The 21,501-nt window shown below is 48.8% G+C and overlaps 1 protein-coding gene across 8 annotated transcripts in view; it reads right to left on the reverse strand.

Moving 5' to 3' along the window:
- Window positions 1-1,480: 1,480 nt before the first annotated feature.
- ANXA6 (annexin A6) overlaps window positions 1,481-21,501 on the reverse strand; it is a 48,653-nt gene continuing 28,632 nt past the window's right edge. For 2 of the 8 annotated variants that reach the window (XM_004008987.4, XM_042250998.1), the window contains 12 exons: window positions 20,551-20,632; window positions 19,880-19,974; window positions 19,292-19,405; window positions 17,739-17,829; window positions 16,864-16,943; window positions 16,029-16,082; window positions 11,618-11,635; window positions 10,656-10,749; window positions 9,417-9,512; window positions 6,402-6,460; window positions 4,949-5,071; window positions 1,481-1,903 (listed from right to left, as the gene is read on the reverse strand). In XM_004008987.4, coding sequence (XP_004009036.1) covers window positions 1,844-1,903; window positions 4,949-5,071; window positions 6,402-6,460; window positions 9,417-9,512; window positions 10,656-10,749; window positions 11,618-11,635; window positions 16,029-16,082; window positions 16,864-16,943; window positions 17,739-17,829; window positions 19,292-19,405; window positions 19,880-19,974; window positions 20,551-20,632 — 966 coding nt within the window. In that variant the 3' untranslated portion in view covers window positions 1,481-1,843. Of the gene's footprint in view, window positions 5,072-6,401; window positions 6,461-9,416; window positions 9,513-10,655; window positions 10,750-11,617; window positions 11,636-16,028; window positions 16,083-16,863; window positions 16,944-17,738; window positions 17,830-19,291; window positions 19,406-19,879; window positions 19,975-20,550; window positions 20,633-21,501 lie in introns of all 8 variants that reach the window. The other 6 variants (XM_042250997.1, XM_060415931.1, XM_060415926.1 and 3 more) reach the window with 3 other exon arrangements.

Raw genomic sequence — 21,501 nt, forward strand, 5'->3', positions numbered from 1 at the left:
GGTCCCAGCAGCTCACTCTGGTCCAGGCAGCCCTGAACTTCCACAAACTATCTCATTTACTCCACAAAGGCTGTGCCGGAGGTAGGACTGGGCCCTGTCTTAGAGATGAGGAAACTGAGGCTCACAGAGATAACATGCTCAGTCAGTGGCAAAGGTCTGGCTCCACAGCCCTGAATCGCCGTGTTAATTTATCTATGGTAACAATTAATTGGGCAAATACCCAAACAAGTCTCAGCTGACCCTCACAAGGTTTGGGCTCACAGCCTGGTGGAGGGAAGGAAGTAGGGAAGACACAAGGTAACTGCCTGACTTTCAGACTCATTATGTTCAGATGGAGACGGCTCTTCAAAACTGTTAGGTCCAACCCCTCGCTGCACACATGAAGAGACCCAGAGAGGGCAGGGGCTGGTCCAAGGTCACACACGACCAGACTTGGGACTTCCCTGGTGGTCCAAGGGTTAAGATTCTGAGCTTTTGCTGCTGGGGGCACAGGTTCAATCCCTGATCACTGAACTAAGATTCCCCCATGCCACACACAGTGCAGCTAGGAAAAAAAAAAAAGACCAGACCAGCATGTTTCCCAATACCCCTCACCCCGTTCCCTGATCAGTGAATTAACACACAATGAACTGCAGGAGAGGGCAGGTCAGCTGGGACAGGGAGCAGAGCCCTCCAGCCCCCAGGCACTCAGATGCCACGGTACTGGACAGTTTGAGATCTGAGTCCCAGAGCAGAACCAGAGCTGAGGTAAGGGAGATGGAGAAAGTGCAGCTGACTAGTTGATCACTGATCTTCACAAACTGGAAGCTTTCCACAGGCCTCCCCAGATCACGATCACATCTGGTGCCCCTGAAGAGTTCAAAAGAGGAAGTCTGGGCTCAGAGGTTAAACAGATGAAGAGCTCACAGAGAAACATCCAGGCAGCAGAGGGGAGAGAAGGGACCTGAAACCTAGAGCCAGCTGGGCCAGCCTTCCCAGTCTGGACCCAAGCTCTGACCCTCATTCGGGGGGGAAGACAGAAGCCATTCCCGGGCAGCTTAACACCTTGGCTTTGATGGCGGCAACTCAGGCTGCAGGTTCTGCATCAAAATCACAGATCCCCCTGGGAAATGCGTTTCTGCGTCTGTATGTCTCCATTTATTTAAAGAGAGAAATGGAAAGGGAATGATTTGGAGGCACATCCTAGAATATCAACATTAGAAGAACAAGCCAAGATCTTTTTGTCGAGCCCATATTTTGTGGATAAGAAAATAGAGACTCAGGGAGGGAAAGAGGCTGGCGTAAGGTCACAGAGCAGGTGTGTGGCAGGTGCAAACTTAAACCCAGGTCTCCGTGCTCCTGGTTCAGCTCTAGCACCATGAACGGGATGAGGTGGCAGTGAGACAGTGGGAGGACTGCCAGCTGGCTCAGCACATTTCCTCGCCCCCCTCCCCAGAACTGGCACCACACCCTCCCATAAAAGCACACACACATCACTCACTTCACAGACAGAGGCTCAGAATGTTTTTGGCTTCGATAAAGCCCAGACCAGGGCAGGGGCTGTGACAAGAGATGGAAGCTGGGAAGGCGTGAGGAGGAGGAGGATGGGGAGTGGAGGTGGACGGGATCAATGGCTCCGGTTCTTCGGCCGCTCAGACGTGAGCAGGGGTGACCGCGCCGGGCCCTCAGTGGCTCACGGGAGTGGGAGTTTCCCCTAAACCCCAGCTGAAGACAAGCGCCCACCCTGACCCCTCCCCCCACCCTGTCCCTTCTTTAGTCTCTGAAGCTGGAGCATCAGGCTGGGTCATGGCAGGTGGTGCTGCTGACCATCTCTCAGCAGAGGTGCCCACGAGCACCAGTGGCCTCAGTCCTCGCCTCCACAGATGGCCAGCAAGGCCTTCAGGAAGTGTCCGGAGGTGTCACCCTGGCAGGGTCAGAGGGAGAGCAGAGTGAGTGGAACAACACTGATGATCTCAAGGCGCCCCCCTCCCAGCTGCTCTCAGCCTGGATGTCACCCCCGACACATGAAGGCTCCCATGTCCCTTCTGTGGCTCCCCGTTGTCCTCAGGGAAGATGTCCAAGCTCTCAGCCTGGCCTCAAGGCCTTGTGTGGTCTGACCCACATGAAGCTCTGTGGCTTCACCTCCCTCCTTTCCTTCTGGAATCATCTTGAGCATCTTGCTACCTAAATGCCTACCATGCCTCCATCCAGCATGCCCTCTGCACTGCCCCCAAATCCTGTCTGCCATCAGGTGCCCCCTCTGCTGTGATCACAGCCCTCTCTTCTGGCTTCTTCCCTTGTACTCTGCTAACACTTTTCCCCCAAGCTCATTAACACATGTGTTATGGGATTCCTTATTTGAACAAACATTACTGAGCACTTGCTGGGCACCAGCCCTTGGAGAAATTTATGTGAACAGCATTAGGGTTATGTTGTATGTTGGCATGTTAGGGAAATGGAAATGGAGGCGCCTTATTTAGGCTTCAGAAGCAGGCCTCTGACTGACTCTGACCTTGCCTAGACTACGTGCCTGCCTACAACCACACAAGCAGCACTTTGGGTAGGAAAGGGGGTGGGTCTTGGAGGTTCTTGAGCCCCTGGAGGCCTGGCCAGCGCCCTAGTATCGAAGAAGTCTCATGATTCATAAGGTCAAACACAAAGCATTGTAAAAGTTATAGGAACACCAGAGCTGCATGTTTGTGTACAAACTGATGATGACACCAGTCTGTAGCCTGGGATTATAATCGGGAGCACCCAGAGCTCACCTGTGGGGTGGATGCACCGCCAGAGACCTTTTCCCTGTTCAGACTCCAGATAGCTTTTACTTGCAACTTCCCAGCGCTTTCAAGTCTGAATGTGGGTTTCGGCTCAGTTTGGTGATGTATATGTTGTTACCTTTCTCTATTGTTTTTATTTCTTTTCTTTTAATGACTGTACATGAAATTAAGTCAAATAATCCTCTATTTAATATTAAAATTGTTTATTGTGTATGTAATGAGTGGTCTCTTTTGTTAATGAATCCTTCAAACCTAAAATGAAAGTAAAACTTTCAGCCAAACAGGCCATTATGGAAAAAGTATGGAGATTCCTCAAAAAATAAAAAATAGAACTACCATATGTTTCCGCAATTTCACTCCTGGGTATTTATCCAAAGAAAACAAACATTACTTAGAAAAGATATATGCACCCCTATGTTCATAGCAGCATTATACACAACAGCTAAGATGCGGAAGCAACCCAAGTGCCCATCAACTGATGAGCAGATGGAGACAGGCACACACAGGCAATGGAATGTGACTCAGCCGTAAAGATGAAATCGCGCGTTTGTAAGAACACAGGTGGCCCTAGCGATTACTGTGCTAAGTGAAATAAGTCAGAAAAATACTGTATAGTTTCATTTATACTCAGAATCTAACAAAACAAATGAACAAATGTAACAAAAAACAAAGAGCTACAGATACAGAGAGCAAATACCAATTCCCAGAGGAATGGGGATAGAAGAGGAAAGAAAAAGGTGAGGGAGATTGGAGGTACAAACTTCCAGTTGCCAAATAAAATGAGTCATGGGTATGAAATGTACAGTGTGGTAAATACAGTCAATAACTAATACTTTTGTACGGTGACACGTTATAAGTAGACTTACTGTGGTGATCATTTTGAAATGTATAGAAAAAGATCACTACATTGTATAATAGGAAATAGCCCAGGGTTATAGATCAATTATAGATCTTCCTGGTGGCTTAGATGGTAAAGTGTCTGCCTGCAATGTGGGAGACCCAGGTTCGATTCCTGGGTCAGGAAGATCCCCTGGAGAGGAAATGGCAATCCACTCCAGCACTCTTGCCTGGAAAATCCCATGGATGGAGGAGCCTGATAGGCTACAGTCCATGGGGTCGCAAAGAGTCGGACACGACTGAGCAACTTCACTTTCACAGATCCATTATAACGCAAAAACAAATCAACTCATAGAAACAGTTCAGATTTGTGGGTGGTGGGAGGAAGAACTGGATGATGCAGTCAAGAAGTACAAAGTTCCAGTTATAAGTACTAGGGATGCAATGTACAACATGAAACATATAATTAGCACTGCTGTAATATATAATATATAAAAATTATATCATGATATACAAAAGTTGAGAGTAAATTCTAAAAGTTCTCATTACACACACAAAACATTTTTCTACTTTGATTTTGTTTCTATACGACATGATGGATGTTCGCTAAAGTTACTGGGATAAGCATTTCATGATTTTTACAAGTCAAATCATTATGCTGTACCCTGAAGCTTATATAGTGTTATATGTCAATTATATCTCAATAAAACTGGAAGAAAAAATAATAAAGACGTTCTACCAGTTCACATCTCCATCAAGTCTGTAACAGACTGCCTGTGAGCTTCCCCATGGTCTTGTCAACCAAGTCCAGCATCAAGCTTTAAGATCTTGGTCAATCTCAACGTCAAAGAAATGGGCTTCATAAACAAAAAAAGTAGACATATTATACCTGACTCCATTTACATGAGATAATCAGAAAAGGCAAATTTTTAGAGACAGAAAGTCCCTTGAAAGTTGACTAGAGCCGGCAGTGGTGACAGGTACAAGGGACGACACTGGGGTGATGAAAATACTGAGCTGTGGAGGAGACTATACAATTCGTCCCATTTACTACAAATTACTGACTTATGCCCTTAAAACAGGTGAATTTTATGGTCTGTAAATTATGATTCAATAAAATTGCTTTTAAAAAGCAAGAAAAGGGGCTCTTGTTTTATTTGGAAATCCTAAATTATAAGCCTGTGATCCACCTGGAATTTATTTGGGTATGAACAGTAAGTAAGGCAGATCTCCTCTCATTTAGCAACGTCTTGGTTGTTCTAAGAGGTGACACTCTGGGAATAAAAAGAACGTCTATGTTGGAGCATCTGACACTCCCCCCTACCCCCTGACCTCTCACCCTGCTTGCCCCTCACCTCAATGGCTTGGTGGAGAGACTTGTCATATTTCTCGATGAACTCCCGCCGGATGTTGAGCAGGTCGATCTCACTCCGGGAGACCATGATCCTGGTGAGGGTCTTCTCATCCGTGCCAGCACCCTGGTGGAGGCAGGTGACAGGGAGACACAGGGCAGGAGGAGGAAGGGGCTAGGTCAGGTAGGAGCTCATGGGTGGCCATCTGCTCCACTCCCTTTCCCCTGCAACCTGGGGTGGGACATCCTGCCTCTGTCTGCCATAAACAGTCCTGACTCCAACTCCCCTGTGCCTAGGCCTGGCCAGACAGAGGCAACAATTGCCTATATGAGCTGAATAGCATACTCCCCGAATTCATGTCCACCTGGAGCTTTACAAGGTGACCTACTGTGGAAATAGTGTCTTTGCACATGAAATTAGTAGAGGACATACTGCATTGGGGTGAGCCCAAGATCCAGTGGCTGTTGTCCTTACGTGAAGGACACGTGGACATACACACAGATAAAGGCAGAGACTGGAGGGACGCAGCCACAAGCCAGGAAACACAAGGGTTCCAGGCAACCATCGGAAGCTGGGGGAGAGCCATGGGAGAGCTTCTCCCTTAGGGCCTCCAGGAGGAACCCATTCTGCCAACACCTTCATTTTGGGCTCCTGGCCTCCAGAATCGTGAAAGAATACACTATTGTCACTCAATTTGTGACAGCAGCCCTGGGAAATTAATACAGGATCCAAGGAGCAGACACAGAACACGGAATGTACGGGCAGCCAAGGCCCACCTCTGCCCCCTAGGAGCTCAGAACACCAGCTGAGGAGTCAGGGCTGCACATGGCCAGGGCTCAAGAGATGGTTGTCATGTTTGGGGACAGCAGGCTAAGAGGGGTCTCAGGCTCACTCCCACTAAACAGAATGTCCAGGCTCTGTCAGCAGCTGGGACTCCACTGTTGGGTTGGGAGGCTGGCCAGAGTGGCCCGGGTTTTCAGGAAGCCAGAGCTAGTCCCAGAGTTGAGCACTTGCTTCTTTTTGTGATCATTTGTCACAGGAGACATTGTTTCACTTACTAGAATGGGAGTGCCAAGGGGACAGAGACTGTCCTTTTCGAGTTCCCAGAATAAGCTTGTCAACCTTGGCATCTGGGACCAGACCATTCTCTGCTGTGGGGGTTGTGTGTGCATTGGAGGATGTTTAGCAGTATTCCTGCTGTCTACCCACCAGATGCAAAAAGCAACACTCCCCAAGTTGTGACAACCAAATGCATCTGAACATTGTCCAGTGTTCGCCAGGGGGCAACATAACCCCTGGTTGAGAACTACTCTCCTAGAACCAGGCCTGGGACAAAGGCTGAGAAACATCAACCAGGTGGAAGCAACTCCAATTCCTGACCGGGCCGGTGGTGCCCACCTGTGCACCAAAGCGGACGTGCGCAAAGGGAAAGGAACACACAAGCAAGTTTTCTTACCTTCATGGATTTGTAAAGTTTGTCAGCAAAGAAGAGAGGCTTGTTCTTGACACTTTGAACTGGTAGGAAGAGGAAAGAGATGCACGGCACTTGGTCAGAGGAGGTGTGGCCAGACCATGGGCTGCTGCTGATGCTACTCAAGTAGCATATCCTCTCCCTGCAACCTGTGCCCAAGGTTGTGGCCAAACCAGGGTCACCCCCAGGCCTGACACCTTCACTCCCCCTTCCTGACACCTCCTCCTCTGTCTCATCCATGGACCTGGCTCTCACTCAGTTGCATCTCGTTTCCTGCTGAGGTGCTTGTAGCTAACCAAGGCTAGCAGAGGACTCAAAGGGAAGAAACCACTCGTGAAGCCACGGTACAGGGCCTCAGACTTCTAAGTGCAACAGAATCAAAGACAAACTTGAGTAAAACTCAGGTTTTAGGCTCTACCCTAAAGATTCATATTCAAGCAATATTTTAAGCAGAGGTTCTCAAAGTTTAGTTCCTAGAAGTTGTCTGCATCATCTGGGAACCTGGTAGAAATGTACATTCTCGTGTCCCACCCTCGGGATGTGCTGAATCTGTACCTTGGAAGGTGGGTGACCAGCTCACCCCACTTTACCTGGGGCATTCCTGGTGTTAGCACAAACCTGGTTGGTTGCATACCTCACTGTGGTACAGCCTAATGTTTGAGAACTCCTGATTGAGAGAAACACTACACCAAAGAAAGACTGTCAGTGTAATTTAGAGCATTGCCAATCCCTGGGGCTGAGTGTTGCCCCAGAGTCTCCACATGTTTGCATCAACCTGCCTAGCACCACCCCAAATACTGCTAGCCTGATGTAACAACCTCCCACCCTCCAAGGCCGGGGATGGGGGGTGGGTCTGTAGCCCTCAGCAGCTGCTGGATTCCAAGGCCCCAGAGCTCACAGGGATCAGAAGGGGTGTCTCAGGTAGCTTAAGGAGGAGGATTCAGATGCCAGAGCCAAAACGCTAGAATGACTCTGGATGTAAAAGCATCTCTATGAGGAGGGCAGGGGCCGAGAGGCTGGAGCTGTGCATCCCAAGGGCATATTCATGCAGGAGACAGGCATATACGTGTATATAGGCATATGCATATACACGCGGGAGACAGGCCCCTGCAGCAGGTTCGGGGCCCTGTGGGAAAGACCACATTATATACTGACCTTCCTGGGTCCTTTTGTAGTTCCCTACCACCTCCTAAACAAAACCCAAGCTCCTCGACCTGAAAATCAAAGCTCCTATCTCCCTTTGCTCTCTCATCTCCTCTGTTTCCCCAAGGTAAGGAGAAGTTTCCTGTCTGTCCTCCACTACTTTACCTCCCCAAATCCACATCCCCAGTCCTGTCACCTCCTCCGAGGAGACTGCCCTGACTGCAAGCTTGGGGCTCAGTGTGGTTAAGGAGGAGACTGAGCAGAAACTTCCATCCTCTATAACCAACCCTGAAAGCCTTCCCCGGAACCTGAAGCCTGCCCACCTGCCTCAGAGGACCCTGGGGCCTGCCATGGGATGGAGTGAAGTGGAGCGGAGCATCTGTGCACACACACGCACATACACGCGTTCTAGGTGGGAAAAGAGGAAAGCGGGAGCAACATGAGGAGAGCAAGGCTAGATGAGTCTCCACAGATCAATTACTCTGGGATTAATACGAGTCTGGGCTTTGGGCTCAGACGGCCTCTGGTTCCACTTCCACTTCTGCTATGTAACCTTGCTGAACCCCAGCATCCCACTTTGTAAAAAAGCAGATAAAAATACTGCGTGAGGATTCAAACAAAGCTGTGTGCAACTAACTTCACATAGGGTCTGACAGGAAATAACAACAGAAGCTAATATTTATCCAGCGGCTTTTATGCACCAGGAGGCTGCTTTTTAAGTGTCATATAATTAACTCCTTTAAATCTGGTACTATTATCACACCCGCTTTACAGAGGAGGACAACTGAGGCACAGGGTGTTCATGACCTGCTAAAGGATATAACTGCACAGCTAATGTGGCATAGATGGGACTCTACCTGGATTTACTACACTATTCTGTCTCCTAAGTGTTGCTCCCAGCTGGTAAAGATCCACTATAAATTAAATAATAACATCACGACAATAACACCTCTGCTTCCTATGTTCTACAATAACTTTTCCTTGCATTTGAAGTCCCTAAAATCAATAGGCATCCTGTAATTGATGGCAATTATGTGAAAACCTTCCACTGATACCTCAAGGTAAGATTAAAAAAAAAAAGTACATCAATACAATGCATTGTACTGTAGTCATAAAATAAGATACTGCTAATCACTAACGCTAATAAAAACAAATCTGACCTTTGCTCATATCTACTCAGTCATTTGTACACATGGAGAACTGAGATCCAAAAGGAGAAAGACTTTTCAAAGGCAAGAGCTAATATTATGGAATAAGAGAGTAACCAGAGAGACCCAGGAGCGGGGAGAAGGAAAAGGTGTGTGCATGTCTACACACCCTAGAACTGCAGGACACTGCACCCCTACCCAGCCCAGCCATCACCCTCCCAGCCATGTCCCCAGAGAGCTCTTTCCTTACCCTACCCTGCCGCCTAGACGGAGAAGGCAATGGGAACTCACTCCAGTACTTTTGCCTGGCAAATCCCATGGAGGAGCCTGGTGGGCTGCAGTCCATGGGGTCGCTAGGAGTCGGACACGACTGAGCGACTTCACTTTCACTTTTCGCTTTTATGCACTGGAGAATGAAATGGCAACCCACTCCAATATTCTTGCCTGGAGAATCCCAGGGATGGGGAAGCCTGGTGGGCTGCCATCTATGGGGTCGCACAGAGTCAGACACGACTAAAGCGAGTTTGCAGCCGCCTAGAGCAAGTCCTCATGTTACCCCGGCAATCACGCATTGACAGACCCCAAGAAGTGGCAGTGCTTATTTTCCAGAACTAGTAGTTTAAGAAGTTGCAAAGGCCACACTCACCCAGGGACTCTGGACATGCTTCCTATCCCTCCCCAGCCCTTGCCCTTGGTCCCCGCCAGTTACCAATGGCCACAAATACGTCTCGGACATCCCCAGACATCTCCTTCTTGATGGTGTGCTCCACATCATAGTTGGTCATCTTGACGAATTCCTGGAAGACTGGCCCCAAGAGAAGCCCCCAAGGTAGGAGGTGAGCTCTGATGCGGGGTTTAGGGGGACATCATCCTTTCCCCCAGCACCCAGCAGCAGCAGGCGTGGCTGCAGCCCAAACCTAAATCTACCAGGCAGGGCTGTTGTGGAAGGGACATTCTAACCTCAAGGCTGCCTTGAGCTCTGAGCCAAGCCTGTATCAAGTCAGACACTGCCCCAGAGCTTCAGGCAAGTTTCAGGAACTCAGGCTGGGGTAGCGGAAGGAGCAGGCATGCTATTCACAGCTGTCCCCCAAGCTCACCGAAGGACCTTGGGTGAACCCTTCACCCTTTCTGGGCCCCCCTTTCCTCCCAAGTCAAGTTGGGATAGAGATTAATGTAAGTAATCACAATGATAACACTAAGGAAGTTATCAGGTACCAAGTGCTTTGGTGCATTAATAATTATTTTTTGCATCCTCACAACAGTCATGTGAGGTAGAATTAAAATCCCGTATTTATAGGTAAGGGAACAAAGGCACAGATATTCAGTAACTTGCCCAGGGTCACATGACTGATAAGTGGGAGATTCGAATCAAGTCAGTCCAGCTCCCAAGTCCATTCTTTTAGTCACTGTGCTAAAGCCCCTTAAGTATTTTACTGCAAAGTACCAGGCACGTGCACATTAAAATGTCTCTGTCTCAGTAGTAAGGGCCCCTCACCACCGCCTAATTGTGAGGGTCGCCGCATACAGTGGTGCACGTGGCAGCCTGTGTGTCTCTAAGACGTGCACGTGGTCTCTGTGTCATCACCACCCTCACTGCCTTACTCCTGGCAGATGTCACCAAAGAACCGTGACACAGGACTTTCAAATCCTTCTCAACACAGCATTCTAGGCAGCCACTACCAACCCCCTAGAGGTGGCCTTGGAGGCTAAAGCCACCTGCCATCCTTTATCCCAGGCATCACGCGTGTTTCCCTAAGGAGGTGAGGAGAGTTGGCCCGAGGCTCAATGACGCTGTTAGCAGCACAGCCAGGCAGACCCTGGGGTTCCTGAGTCCCCATCAGCCAACAAACTCCCTTGCTGGGGTAAGGGGCGGGTGGGTGGGCAGCTGGCTCCTCTTGTCAAGGGTTGGGGATTTTCCCACTGCCTTGGGAGGGGAGTTGGGTCTCACCTCTCCGGAGGTGCGGATAGCTCCGCGTGCAGAGGATCATCATGAATCGTGTCTCCAGGGAAGATTTGTCTCCACTGGATGTGTCTGCCATTTCCTGCAGAGCCCAGGTAGGGGCAGGAATGGGGAGGGGAGACACAAGACACAAGAAAGCCTTGGTTGTTTTCCACTTCCATGTCTGCCTGGGTCGAGGGCGGTGAGAAGCTGGGCTAAGCCAGCCACCCAAGGAGGCCCTTCCTCGGTCTCCACATCCTGTCCAGCTCCCAGGGACCATGTGGACTCACCCAGAGGAGCTGAGCACAAAGCACTCCCACCTTAGCCTTGGGGACACAGGACTGGGCCCGGGGCAAGGGCAAGCGGGGACTGGGCCTGGAGACTCAGATTCTTCTTCCATCTTTAAACCTCTCTGAAAGCCTCTCTGGGGAAGTGTCTGTGCATGTGTGCAAGGGAAAATGGCCTAGCCAGTGTTTCCCCAAGTGTGGTAAACAGGCAAACGTGTTTACGCTCCACATATTTATTTCCACAGTGATCTTCCGGGCAGTTCTATTTACATCAATATGAAATTTCCTTTAAAGTAACTCAATTTGGGGACTTCCCTGGTGGTTCAGCAATCAAGACTGTGCTCCCAATGCAGGGGGTGAGGGTTTGATCCCTGGCCAGGGAACTAGGATCCCACAGGCCACATGGTGCATCCAGAAAGTAAACAACTCATTTGGGGTTAAAATGAGCGTCCATTTAAAGCACTATTCGCAGTTGGTGGTACATAGCACCATTCTGGCAAGTGGTTGAGTGGTGAAGTTTGGGAAACACTTGCCCAGCCCATTTTTCATGCAGTGGGGTTCTCTGGAGGTCCTGAAGGGGAGAGAGAGAACCTGGGGGGCAGGCCCCCAAATCATGCCTGACTGCCCACTCAGCCCCACCCAGACTCAGACCATTAAAACCCACATGAAGAACAGGGCACTCACCAAGATCTCAGCAGCCACCTGAGAGCAGGGAGGAGAGAGAAGGGAGAGAGGGGAAGGCGAGAGTCAAAGGAGGCCCAGAGAGGGGGCCCTGGGGTGCAGGTGAGGTAGCCTGGATCGGCATGGGGGGGCAGGGAGGGGCTGCGGGGACACCTTTCCCTGATCTTTGAGTTGGACTCAAAATGAGGACAGGTCTGAGAATTAACGATGGATGTGCTTACTGGAGGGTACAGGACAGGACCCCCTGCCCCTCACGCCTGCCACTGAGAAGTTCAGTGTGAGAAGTGCCATGTTCCCTACACCCTTTACCACATCGGGGTTGAAGGGTCCTCCAGAGACCTGTTACATACCCTCTCATGTTACAGACAGGACACAGGAAAGCTAAGGCCTGGGGGGTGGGACATGCAGCCGGTCAGGTGGGAAAATGCCAGCTGCCCCAGTCATCTTACAAGGGTGAACTTCCATCGTTGCATCATGCTGAGCACAAAGTTCTGAGGTTAGGACACTATTTTGTTAGGCAAATGGCTGTGACTTGCAGGGCCTGGGTACGAAATACAGTCAGCCCTGTGCACCCCCTAGATGGAATTTTGTTTTTGCCTGTTTACCCAAAACTCTGCTGACTGCTTTATTCTGTTGGGCAGACTGAAATCATCCTCTTCATAAACTTCTCAAAAGCCTTACACTTTAGAAACCATTTTTGTTACATAAATTTGTAATGTCTATCAAAATTCAAAATGCACATGGCCTTTGATCAAGCAACTATGCTGCTAGGAATTATCTTTGGAGATATACTACAAGGGTGCTCACTGGTAATACAGAAAAACTGGAAACCATTACCAGATTGCTTGTTAATCGAGCTATGGTTCATTTAGCAATGGAAATCCACTCAGCTAGTAAAAAGAATGGGACTGGTCTACAGGACTGCTATGGAGAGAGCTTTCATTTAAATTAAGCAAGAAAGTAAAGTACATTATGTTGCATATAAGTGTTTCTTTTACCTCGATAAGAAAAGATAAAGTATGCTCACTCTTACATATTTACTGGCAAGTTGTGCTAGAGGGACAGTCAAGATACTGTTGACAGTGATTAGCTTTAAAGAGAAGGACTGGGGGAAGAACTTTGGCATTGTATTTGTCCTGAAATTTTATGTTTCTATTTTCTCAACATGCAAATACATTATTTTAACTTTTTAGAAAAAAGTTAAATAGGAGCTATCAGAGCTACTAGGATTATGGGACGTTTCTGGGCTTTTTGTTGTTGCTTTGCTTGCTTTTTCAATTTATTTAGCTGCACCATATCTTAGTTGTGGCATGCGGGATCTAGTTCCTTGACCAGGATGGAACCCTGGCTCCCTGCATTGGGAGCATGGAGTCTTAGCCACTGGACCACCAGGGAAGTCCCTGCTTCCGGTTTTTATTTACACTTTCCCATACTAAAAACCACCTCGTTGGGACTTCCCGGTCAGTCCAGTGGTTAGGACCCCTCGCTTCTACTGGAAGGAGCATGGGTTTGATCCCTAGTTGGGGAGCTAGATTCTACATGTGGCGCAGTACAGCCAAAATAAATAAATAAATAAAAGCTCTTAAAGAAAAAGATCTATTAAAAAAAAAAAACCTGGTTGAACCTTGAAGACATTATGCTAAGTGAAATTAGTTAGAAAAGGACAAATACTATATGATTTCAAATATGTGAGGTACCTAGAGTAGTCCATTTCATGGAGATAAAAAGAACAGAGCCTGTGGGGGCCGGGGGAAGAGAGGTGGGTGGTTACTGTTTAATTGAGTATAGACTTTTAGCTTTGTAGGATGAAGAGGTCAGTGGATGGATGGTGGATGCCCAACAGCGTGAATGCACTTAACGCTGATGAACTACACTTTGAAAAGGTCAAGATGGTAAATTGTAAGATGTGTTAAATGTATTTTACCACAGTTTTTTCAAACGTTATGCTAGAAAGTCTTGGATTGCTATTTTAAAAAGAGGGAGATGTTTAAAAAAAATAAAAAGGAACCTAAAGTACCAAAGATTCTTCACTTTAGATCAGAGAACCTCCAGATGCAGTGAGCTACTATAATAATTTTCCAGATAGTCAACACAAGAGCTTTTCCTTATTAGCTCAGCTACTTCATGCCAAAAATCTGGGCGATTCCTCCAAAAGGTAAACAGAGAGTTATCACATGACCCAGCAATGCTACTCCTATATAACCAAGGGAAACGAAAATATTCATTCACATAAAAACTTGTACACAAATGTTTATAGTAGTATTCATAATTGTGAACAAAGTAGAAACAACCCAAATATCTATTAGCTAATGGAGGTAAAAAATAAACACATATACCCATGAAATGAAATATTATTTGGCAATGGAAAGGAATGAAGTATTGATATATGATATGATATGGATGAAAATATATAAAAATATTATAATAAAGTAAAAGAAGCTAGCCACAAAAGCCACATATCATAGGATTCCACTTATATGAAATGTCCAGAATAGGCAAATCTACATAAACAGACAGTAAATTAGTGGTTGCATAGGGCTGGGGGGTTGGGAGGAAATGAAAAGGAACGCAATTTGTACAGGGTTTCTTTGTGGGGTGATGAAATGTTCTAAAATTACCACAGTGATGACTGCACAAGTCTGTGAAGATACAACCACTTAACTGTATACTTTAAATGGGTCAGTAGTATGGTATGCAAATTATGTTTCAATAAAGCTGTTGTATTAAAAAATAATCCGGAGATTGAATTATCTAAAAATGGTCACAACTCTTTGTTTCACTCTGGGGCTATAATAATGAGATCATTTACATGATTTATTGCTCACATGGGAACACTAAGAGTAAAGAGGAAGCTGTTTGCAATACCGTGGGGCTATAGGTAAACACCAGACATATGTCACCTGGTAATTACAGACCCAGACCCCAGGAGCTTCGGGTGCTCTCAGTGTCCTGAGTGAGAGCATGGGAAGGAAGAGGTGCAAAACCATGAAGCGTTAATGTCATTATTTTTCTGGGGAAGCTTGGCTCTGCATATCAGATGCCTTTGATTTTTGTATACATTTTCCTCTAAATTCCCAACTCACCTCTAGAAATCTATTCTAAAATCACAAACATGATGAGAGTTGGTTACTAGGGAAAGGGCTGGTTAAATAGTCCGGCAGATCCTTAGGTGGAATAGTATTTAGCCATTAAATGATGCTGCTGATTTTTAAAACATGATATATGGGATTTCCCTGACAGTCTAGTGGCTATTCTACTGCACAGGGCTCAGGTCTGATCCCTGGTCGAGGAGCTAAGATCCCACATGCCGTGTGGTGCAGCCAAAAAAAAAAAAAAAAAAATGTAACCATATTCACAAAATATTCATTTTTAACTGTTATAAACCAGGAATCTATTTCTATAAATACATAAAGACAACTAGAATGATATACTCCATTAACAATAGTTATTACTAGTAGCAGGTTATATGGGGTTTTGTTTTTGGTATTTTCTAAAGTTTCCACAAAAGAATATGTACTACTTGAGAAACTAGTGTTTCTAGCTGTCAGACAATGAGTCCACATGAAGATCAGTGTCTAGCATCTGGGAATCAGGAGAAGCAGCTGAGCTGGACAGGGCCTGGCTCTGGCTTCCTCAGTTGACTCCACCCAGGTTCTCTCTCCCCGCTTTTCTCCTGAAAAGTAGCTGCCAGCAAGGCCCACTATTGCCCCCTGCTGGCGTGAAGTAGAAGCACAGCTTCCCAGGGAGACCCAAACACACACCCGAGCGGAATTCCCTAGAGGATGAATTTTGGGATAGAGGATGGATTTGGGGTCAGTCTTAAGGAGGAAGGGCTTCCCTGGCGGCTCAGGTGGTAAAGAATTTGCTTGCAATGCAGAAGACCTGGGTTGACTTCGAGGAACTCCCTTTCGAGGGCTCCCAGGACATTCCCCTTGACCTGGGTCCCATTTCAAAAATAACGACCCGAGACCTTTAGCACTCACGCCCCCTTCCCAGGAAGCTCCAAGACTTGCTCAATCAGTGGCCACTGATTTGCTGTGTGAGTTTCAGGGGTCATTCACTGTCTTTGGGCCTTCATCTTCCAGTTATATTACGAGGGGTCTGACTCTGAGACACTCCTTAAGTCCCTTCCAGATCTGAGGATCAGGGCTCGAGTCCTATTCTTCACACAGGAAATGTCAGTAGAATTAGCACCACCCTCCCAAGTCTCTCTCTGAAAGTTTTGGAAACTGTCACAGTCTCACTTCTAAGGATGGAGAGTTGCAAGGGGCTGAAAGCCTCAGTGTCAACCAGTCACACCGGCCCTGCCCTGCCAAGCACCTTCCTCACTCCCAGACAGCCAGGGCTGCCATAGACAAAAGTCAGCTGGAGTCACTGGGCAGGGGGAAGGGGGTGGTGGGATGGGGTGTCTCACCTGGGCATCTTCCCGGGCCCGTTCCCGATCTTCTCCTCCCTCCTCACGGTTCCCCTGCAGCAGGACCAGAAAGAAAGGTCAGACTCCAAACATACACCCTCTCCATTCCTCAGCAGCCAGAGGGCAGTACTCAGCCACTCACCCCTCTGAACGCTCTCCCGCATCTGTAACATGGGGACAATGATCCTGCCTTCCCAGGGTGGCAGTCTTGAACATGCATGAACACTGGGAAGGCACTTAGCCCAAGGCCTGACTCGCACACAGTGAGCTTGCCATAACTGTGCCTCAGGGTGTGGTACCCAGGTTGCGAGAGTTCAAGAGATGGTAACAGCTGTTCTTTTTCCCCCCGTATTTATTTACTTTAAATTAATTTTTACTGGAGTATAGTTGCTTAGTTTCTACTGTACAGCAAAGTGAATCAGCTCCTTGTATACATGTATCCCTTCCTTTTTGGATTTCCTTCCCATTCAGGTCACCATACAACACCAAGTAGAGTTCCCTGAGCTATACAGTAGGTCCTCGGTAACAGAAGCTCTTGGATGATGACACAGGGAAAGGTCACCCACAATGGCTCTGAACTGTCAGCTGGGGGCCCAACAAGCCAGGCTAAGAGCAATCAGGGAGGGCTGCTTGGAGAAGGGGGCACTAAGTCAGCTTTGAAAAGTGAACAATGGAGAAGGCGTTGCAACTGCCTCAACGGTAAGAATCTTAGAAGGCAGCAGGGGAAGACATCCTCTTTTCATCAGGAGTGAACCCCCTGCCTCTCGTTGTAGCAACCCTTCCCCCGCCAGGGCCCCAGAGGGCCAAGCAGGTCTGGAGCCGTGAATTCACCCACCGTGGCCAGAGAGATGAGGATCCTCTTGAAGTGGCCGGACGTGTCTGAGCTCAGAGCATCCTCCAGGGACTTGTGATAGTCTGAGACAGGAAAAGGAGGTGTGAGTGGCTGCTGGCCAAGAGTAGGGGAGGGGTCCAAGGAGCACAGATTTAAGCCAGAGCAGTGCTGGCAGGGTGGTGGGGATGAAGGAGTTTGTCGTTGGCTCCTGGGGGCCACCAGCCGCCCTGCTATTGATTTGCCATGGGTCCATCACCTCACTCTGCCCCTGTCCCTGCTAAGAGCTCGGTGCATCTCCCCTCCCCCAGACAATAGCCTCCCTGTTTTCACTCTCTCCTACCTCCCCCCTGCATGGCAGTGACTGAACACAAAAGAATAGCTCTGATTACGCCACTGCCCTGCTCAAAGGTTCTACCATTTTAAAGCTGTTTAGAAGACAAAAGCCTTAAACAGTTTTGACTGATGCTCAAGGTTCTTCAGAATAACACAGAAGCACTTCTTAAAAAGTTATGAAGAATTGCAAGCTGGTGATAGTAAAGCATGCAAACAGACACAGGGCCTTCTGAGCACGTGGCCCTGTGTGAGTGCAAAGGCCACACACCTGTGAAGCCGCCCTCCCATCTCCAGGGGCCTGGGTGCTCTCTCCCCAACTCCCAGTCAAAACCCTCCCCTACCTCCAGGACTTTGTCCTCCTGGGACTCTCTCTGAGGCACCTTCCCCCAGGCACAGGGCTCGGCACACCCAAGGGGTTTATCACAGCCTTGTGGCCTGAGGTGGGGAGGTGGGCCAGGGCTAGAGGGTGAGGTCAGGAACCTGGGGGGCCTGGCTCTTCCCCAGGGCCTCCCCGCAGCACTGGGCCACAGGTCTCCCGCACTCACCCTCCTTATAGGCCTCTTTGATGGCCTGGATTTCGGCGTTGGTCCGAGTGGCCAGGATCTCGATGAGAGCCTTTTCATCTGTGCCAGCTCCCTAGAAGGTCAAGGCAAAGAGGATCTAAAGCACAGCCCTGACCCCTGTGGAGAGGCCCAAGGGGCCCAGGTCAAAGAGACCCCTAGTCCAGAACACTGTGCAGGTCAACACTCAGATCAAGCCTCCCTCATGTTCTCTTTACCTCCTGACCAGACCTTGGCGCAATCAAAGGACTACACCAGCTTGTAAAGATTTCCAGAACCTCCCATGAGAACTGCTTTGGACCCAAAATTCAAAAAAGCAAAGAATATAGCGTATACGGGTGTGTGTGTATAAAAACGCTTATATGCACAGATTTCAATATAAATATTTATATATAAATACATAAAAAGGTTAGAGGACATGTACCATGGTGTAACAGTGGCCGTGGTCTCGGGCGGGTGAGGGAATCACGGATGATTTCAATATTCTTTTTTGCTCTGCTCTATTTTCTCAAGTTTTCATGGTAAACACATTATTTGTCAGAAGAAAAAAAAAATGTTCTGTGCTTTAAGGAAAACAACAAGGCAATATTTGCTTACATCTGGATTGGATGGGTGATACATGCACTGAGGCAGCTGGGGAGCCCCTTATGCTGAGGTCCTCACTTCGGCGGAGAGGAGGAAGCAGACAAGACAGGTTGACTGACTGATGAGCTCAAGTATCTGCTAAACACCCATTATGTGCCAGTCACTGTCTAAGCTGCTGGGGCAATGACTATAAAAAAGGTAAGACTAGAAAGGTAAGACAAGTCTCCGTCTTGGGAGGTTACTGCCCAGGGGTCAGGCGCCCCTGAGGCCTCTGACCTGAAGGGTATCTTCATCAGTCTATTAAAAGTTGGTGTGCTGAATTAAGACTCCACACTTCCAAGACAAAGGGCGTGGGTTCAATCCCTGGTTGGGAAACTAAGATCCTACATGCTCTGACCGTGTGGCCAAAAAGTTAAGAGATAATGAAAATAAAAGCTGATGTGTGGTGAGGACAGCCTGATCCTCAGAGTGTCCTAAGATCCACAGTGTAGCCCTATCCTTCTCATTTTGTGTTTTTAAGTCATCCACTCTTCTGTCCAGGAATTTTCAGGACAATAATCTTAATTGGCTTTGCCCGGGGAAAGTCTGTTCTTCCCTTAACCTTTAAGGAGCCTAAAACCCCAGCGGATTGATTCACGCGGCTGTCACATCAGGCTCGGGAGACAGAGAGACTTGATCTGAGTCCCAGCTCTGCCACTTTCCAGGGCTTCGACTCTGTGACCAAGTAACTTAAGCGCTGAGCCTTAGCATCATCTATAACATGGGAACAAAAGCAAAGCCTCACCTTGTGGGGTGACAAGATAAGGAACTACCAGCCAAGACCCTGAGCCCAGGACAGGCATGGGAGGGGCTCCACCAAGGAGCTACACCCAGCCCACCTGGGCTCAGGAGCGCCTGTGCTCCCCCAGCGCCCACACAGACTGGACCCCATCCCCTGGGTGCCCACACTTTACCTCCATGGCTTTCTTCAACTGCTTGGCATCATAATGGGCCGGCGGCATCATGAGCCCCAGAATGAGCCTTGCCAGGTCTCCGGAGAGCTCAGACTTCAGGTCAGCCATCAAGTCCTGCAGAGGGCAGAGCCAAGGTCATGTCAACATCGGCAATGGCCCACACGTGGCTTGGGACAGGTAGGAGACATGGGAGGAGGCGGGGCTCCACAGGATATAGGAATCGTGGGCGTCTGTGTCTGCCTTGGCTGATGTTGGGTTCAAAACCACCACCACCACCACCGCCACAACCACAAAGAGGGTGGAGAAAACACCATGCAAGCGGGGGACCTGCCCACTCTCCCTGGAAGGAGGAGACAGGGAAGGAAAGGGGGTGGTACCATTTCCATCCTGGGAGAAACTAGTCAGCCAAAGCTAGATGCCACTAACACAGCTCAAATCCCTGATCGCAGCCCTAAGGGGAACCAGTCACAAACATACTGCTGATCACAGGGAATGCGGGGTGCAGCGGGAAGGAGAGGCGTGTGTCCACGCCAAGCTCCGTCAGAGAAGTGCAGACGCAGGGCCCAGGGTCTAGGCTGAGGCCCTTACCCGGCCAAAGTGAGACTTGAAGGTCTGGCGGATCTGCTGCCGCTGGGCGTTGCTGCGGTGGGCGATGATGTCGATGATGGTGTCCTCGTCAGTTCCTAAGACCCCAAAGCCACAGATCAGAGGAAGGCCTTGGCCCCCACCTCCCCCAGCGATGGGCCCCAGCCGTCTTTGCTGGGGGAGAGGCCAGGCTAGCCAGCTTTATGGCCCTGCAGGAGCCTTGCTTCTGGCCCAATCACTAACCTGGATTCCTTCTGCACTTTTCTGCTGGGTCACTAGTCAAGATAAAAGAGAACCCTGGGTTGAGGGTCAGGGCCTCTGAGTTCCAGTCCTGGGATACTGAGAACCCTAGATGGGTTATGGGGCTTGCTCAAAGTCACATGGTGAGTTAGCAATGAAGCCAGAGCAAAAACCCTACCTCAGCACTTCTATACCAGGACCTGGGAGCACCTTGGTCTCTGGGAAGGTTCCTGAGAAAGCCCCTCACTACCCTTCTCTCTATACTTCAGGGAGCCAGAGATTCCAGGGGGCTGGAGATTCAAGGCAAATAAAGTCCTCATCACCCTGCAGACTCCAGTCTGAAGCCTCAGCTCTTGTCCCTGCTGGTCCCATTGCAGACCCGCTACCCTCCAATGCCCCAGAGGCTAACCTGACCCCTTTCAGGTGCCCCTTACCAAGCCCCTTCATGGCTTTCCGCAAGGCTTTGGCGTCTGCATCAGGGTTGAAGTCACCAGCTGGGCGCACAGTTCCTTTCAGCTACAAGAGGCAGAAAGTGAGTCAGCAGGTGTCTGGAGGCTCCCCAGGGGCCAGGCCAGGAGAGGAGCATGCGAGGGAGGGGAAGCTTTCCCCAAGAGCCCCAAACCAAGCAGCTTGGGGGAAAAGGCGGGGGTGAAGGCACAGCAGACAGACTCCTGCCCTAGAGCTGAGAGAGGGAGGAGACAGACCCAGGCTTGGGAGCAGGGCAGGGGCTGTCAAGGGCAGAGGGGCCGGGCTCCTGCCCCAAGAGCCAGCTCTGGCCCCGCCCCCCACTGGAAACCAGGCTCTCACAACCCAGCCCTGCTCCCAGGGTCCTCTCATTTCATAGAACAACGCTCTCCCTGAAAAGGTAAGCGAAATGTTCTGAAATACTGGAACAGAGCTGCCCAGATTTCAGTCACCCCCAAATGATCTTCCCAGTGTTTTCTGAATCTGCACCTGCCCTATGCTGTTTCTTAACATTTTAACTTAATTCTGTTTTACTTAAATGCATTCATTTTGAAGTGCACTGAATACTCCTGAAGGGCAAGGGTTTCGGTCCATTTCATTCTTTGATATAACGCGAGTACCTGACACAGGGGTAAGCACTCAAAAAATATCTGCTCAATGAGTTAACAAATGAAAACAATTTTATATCACTATTATGAACAGAAAGTTGGTGTCATAATCAGATAACCCACAAAAATAAATGCCATAAAACCAAAAATATATGGTTTCAAATATCACCAAATTTAACAAGATACCATGGCTTGCCAAGAGCTCTGAACCTGAAGCTAGCTCTCTCAGCTCGTCATGAAAAGGGAACATCAGCGGCTGTGGCAAGGATGTGGCACCAAGCTGAGACTTCCTCCTCGACATTAACAATAATT

The sequence above is a fragment of the Ovis aries genome, chromosome 5 (genome assembly GCF_016772045.2).
Source record: "Ovis aries strain OAR_USU_Benz2616 breed Rambouillet chromosome 5, ARS-UI_Ramb_v3.0, whole genome shotgun sequence".
Taxonomy (NCBI): Eukaryota; Metazoa; Chordata; class Mammalia; order Artiodactyla; family Bovidae; genus Ovis; species Ovis aries.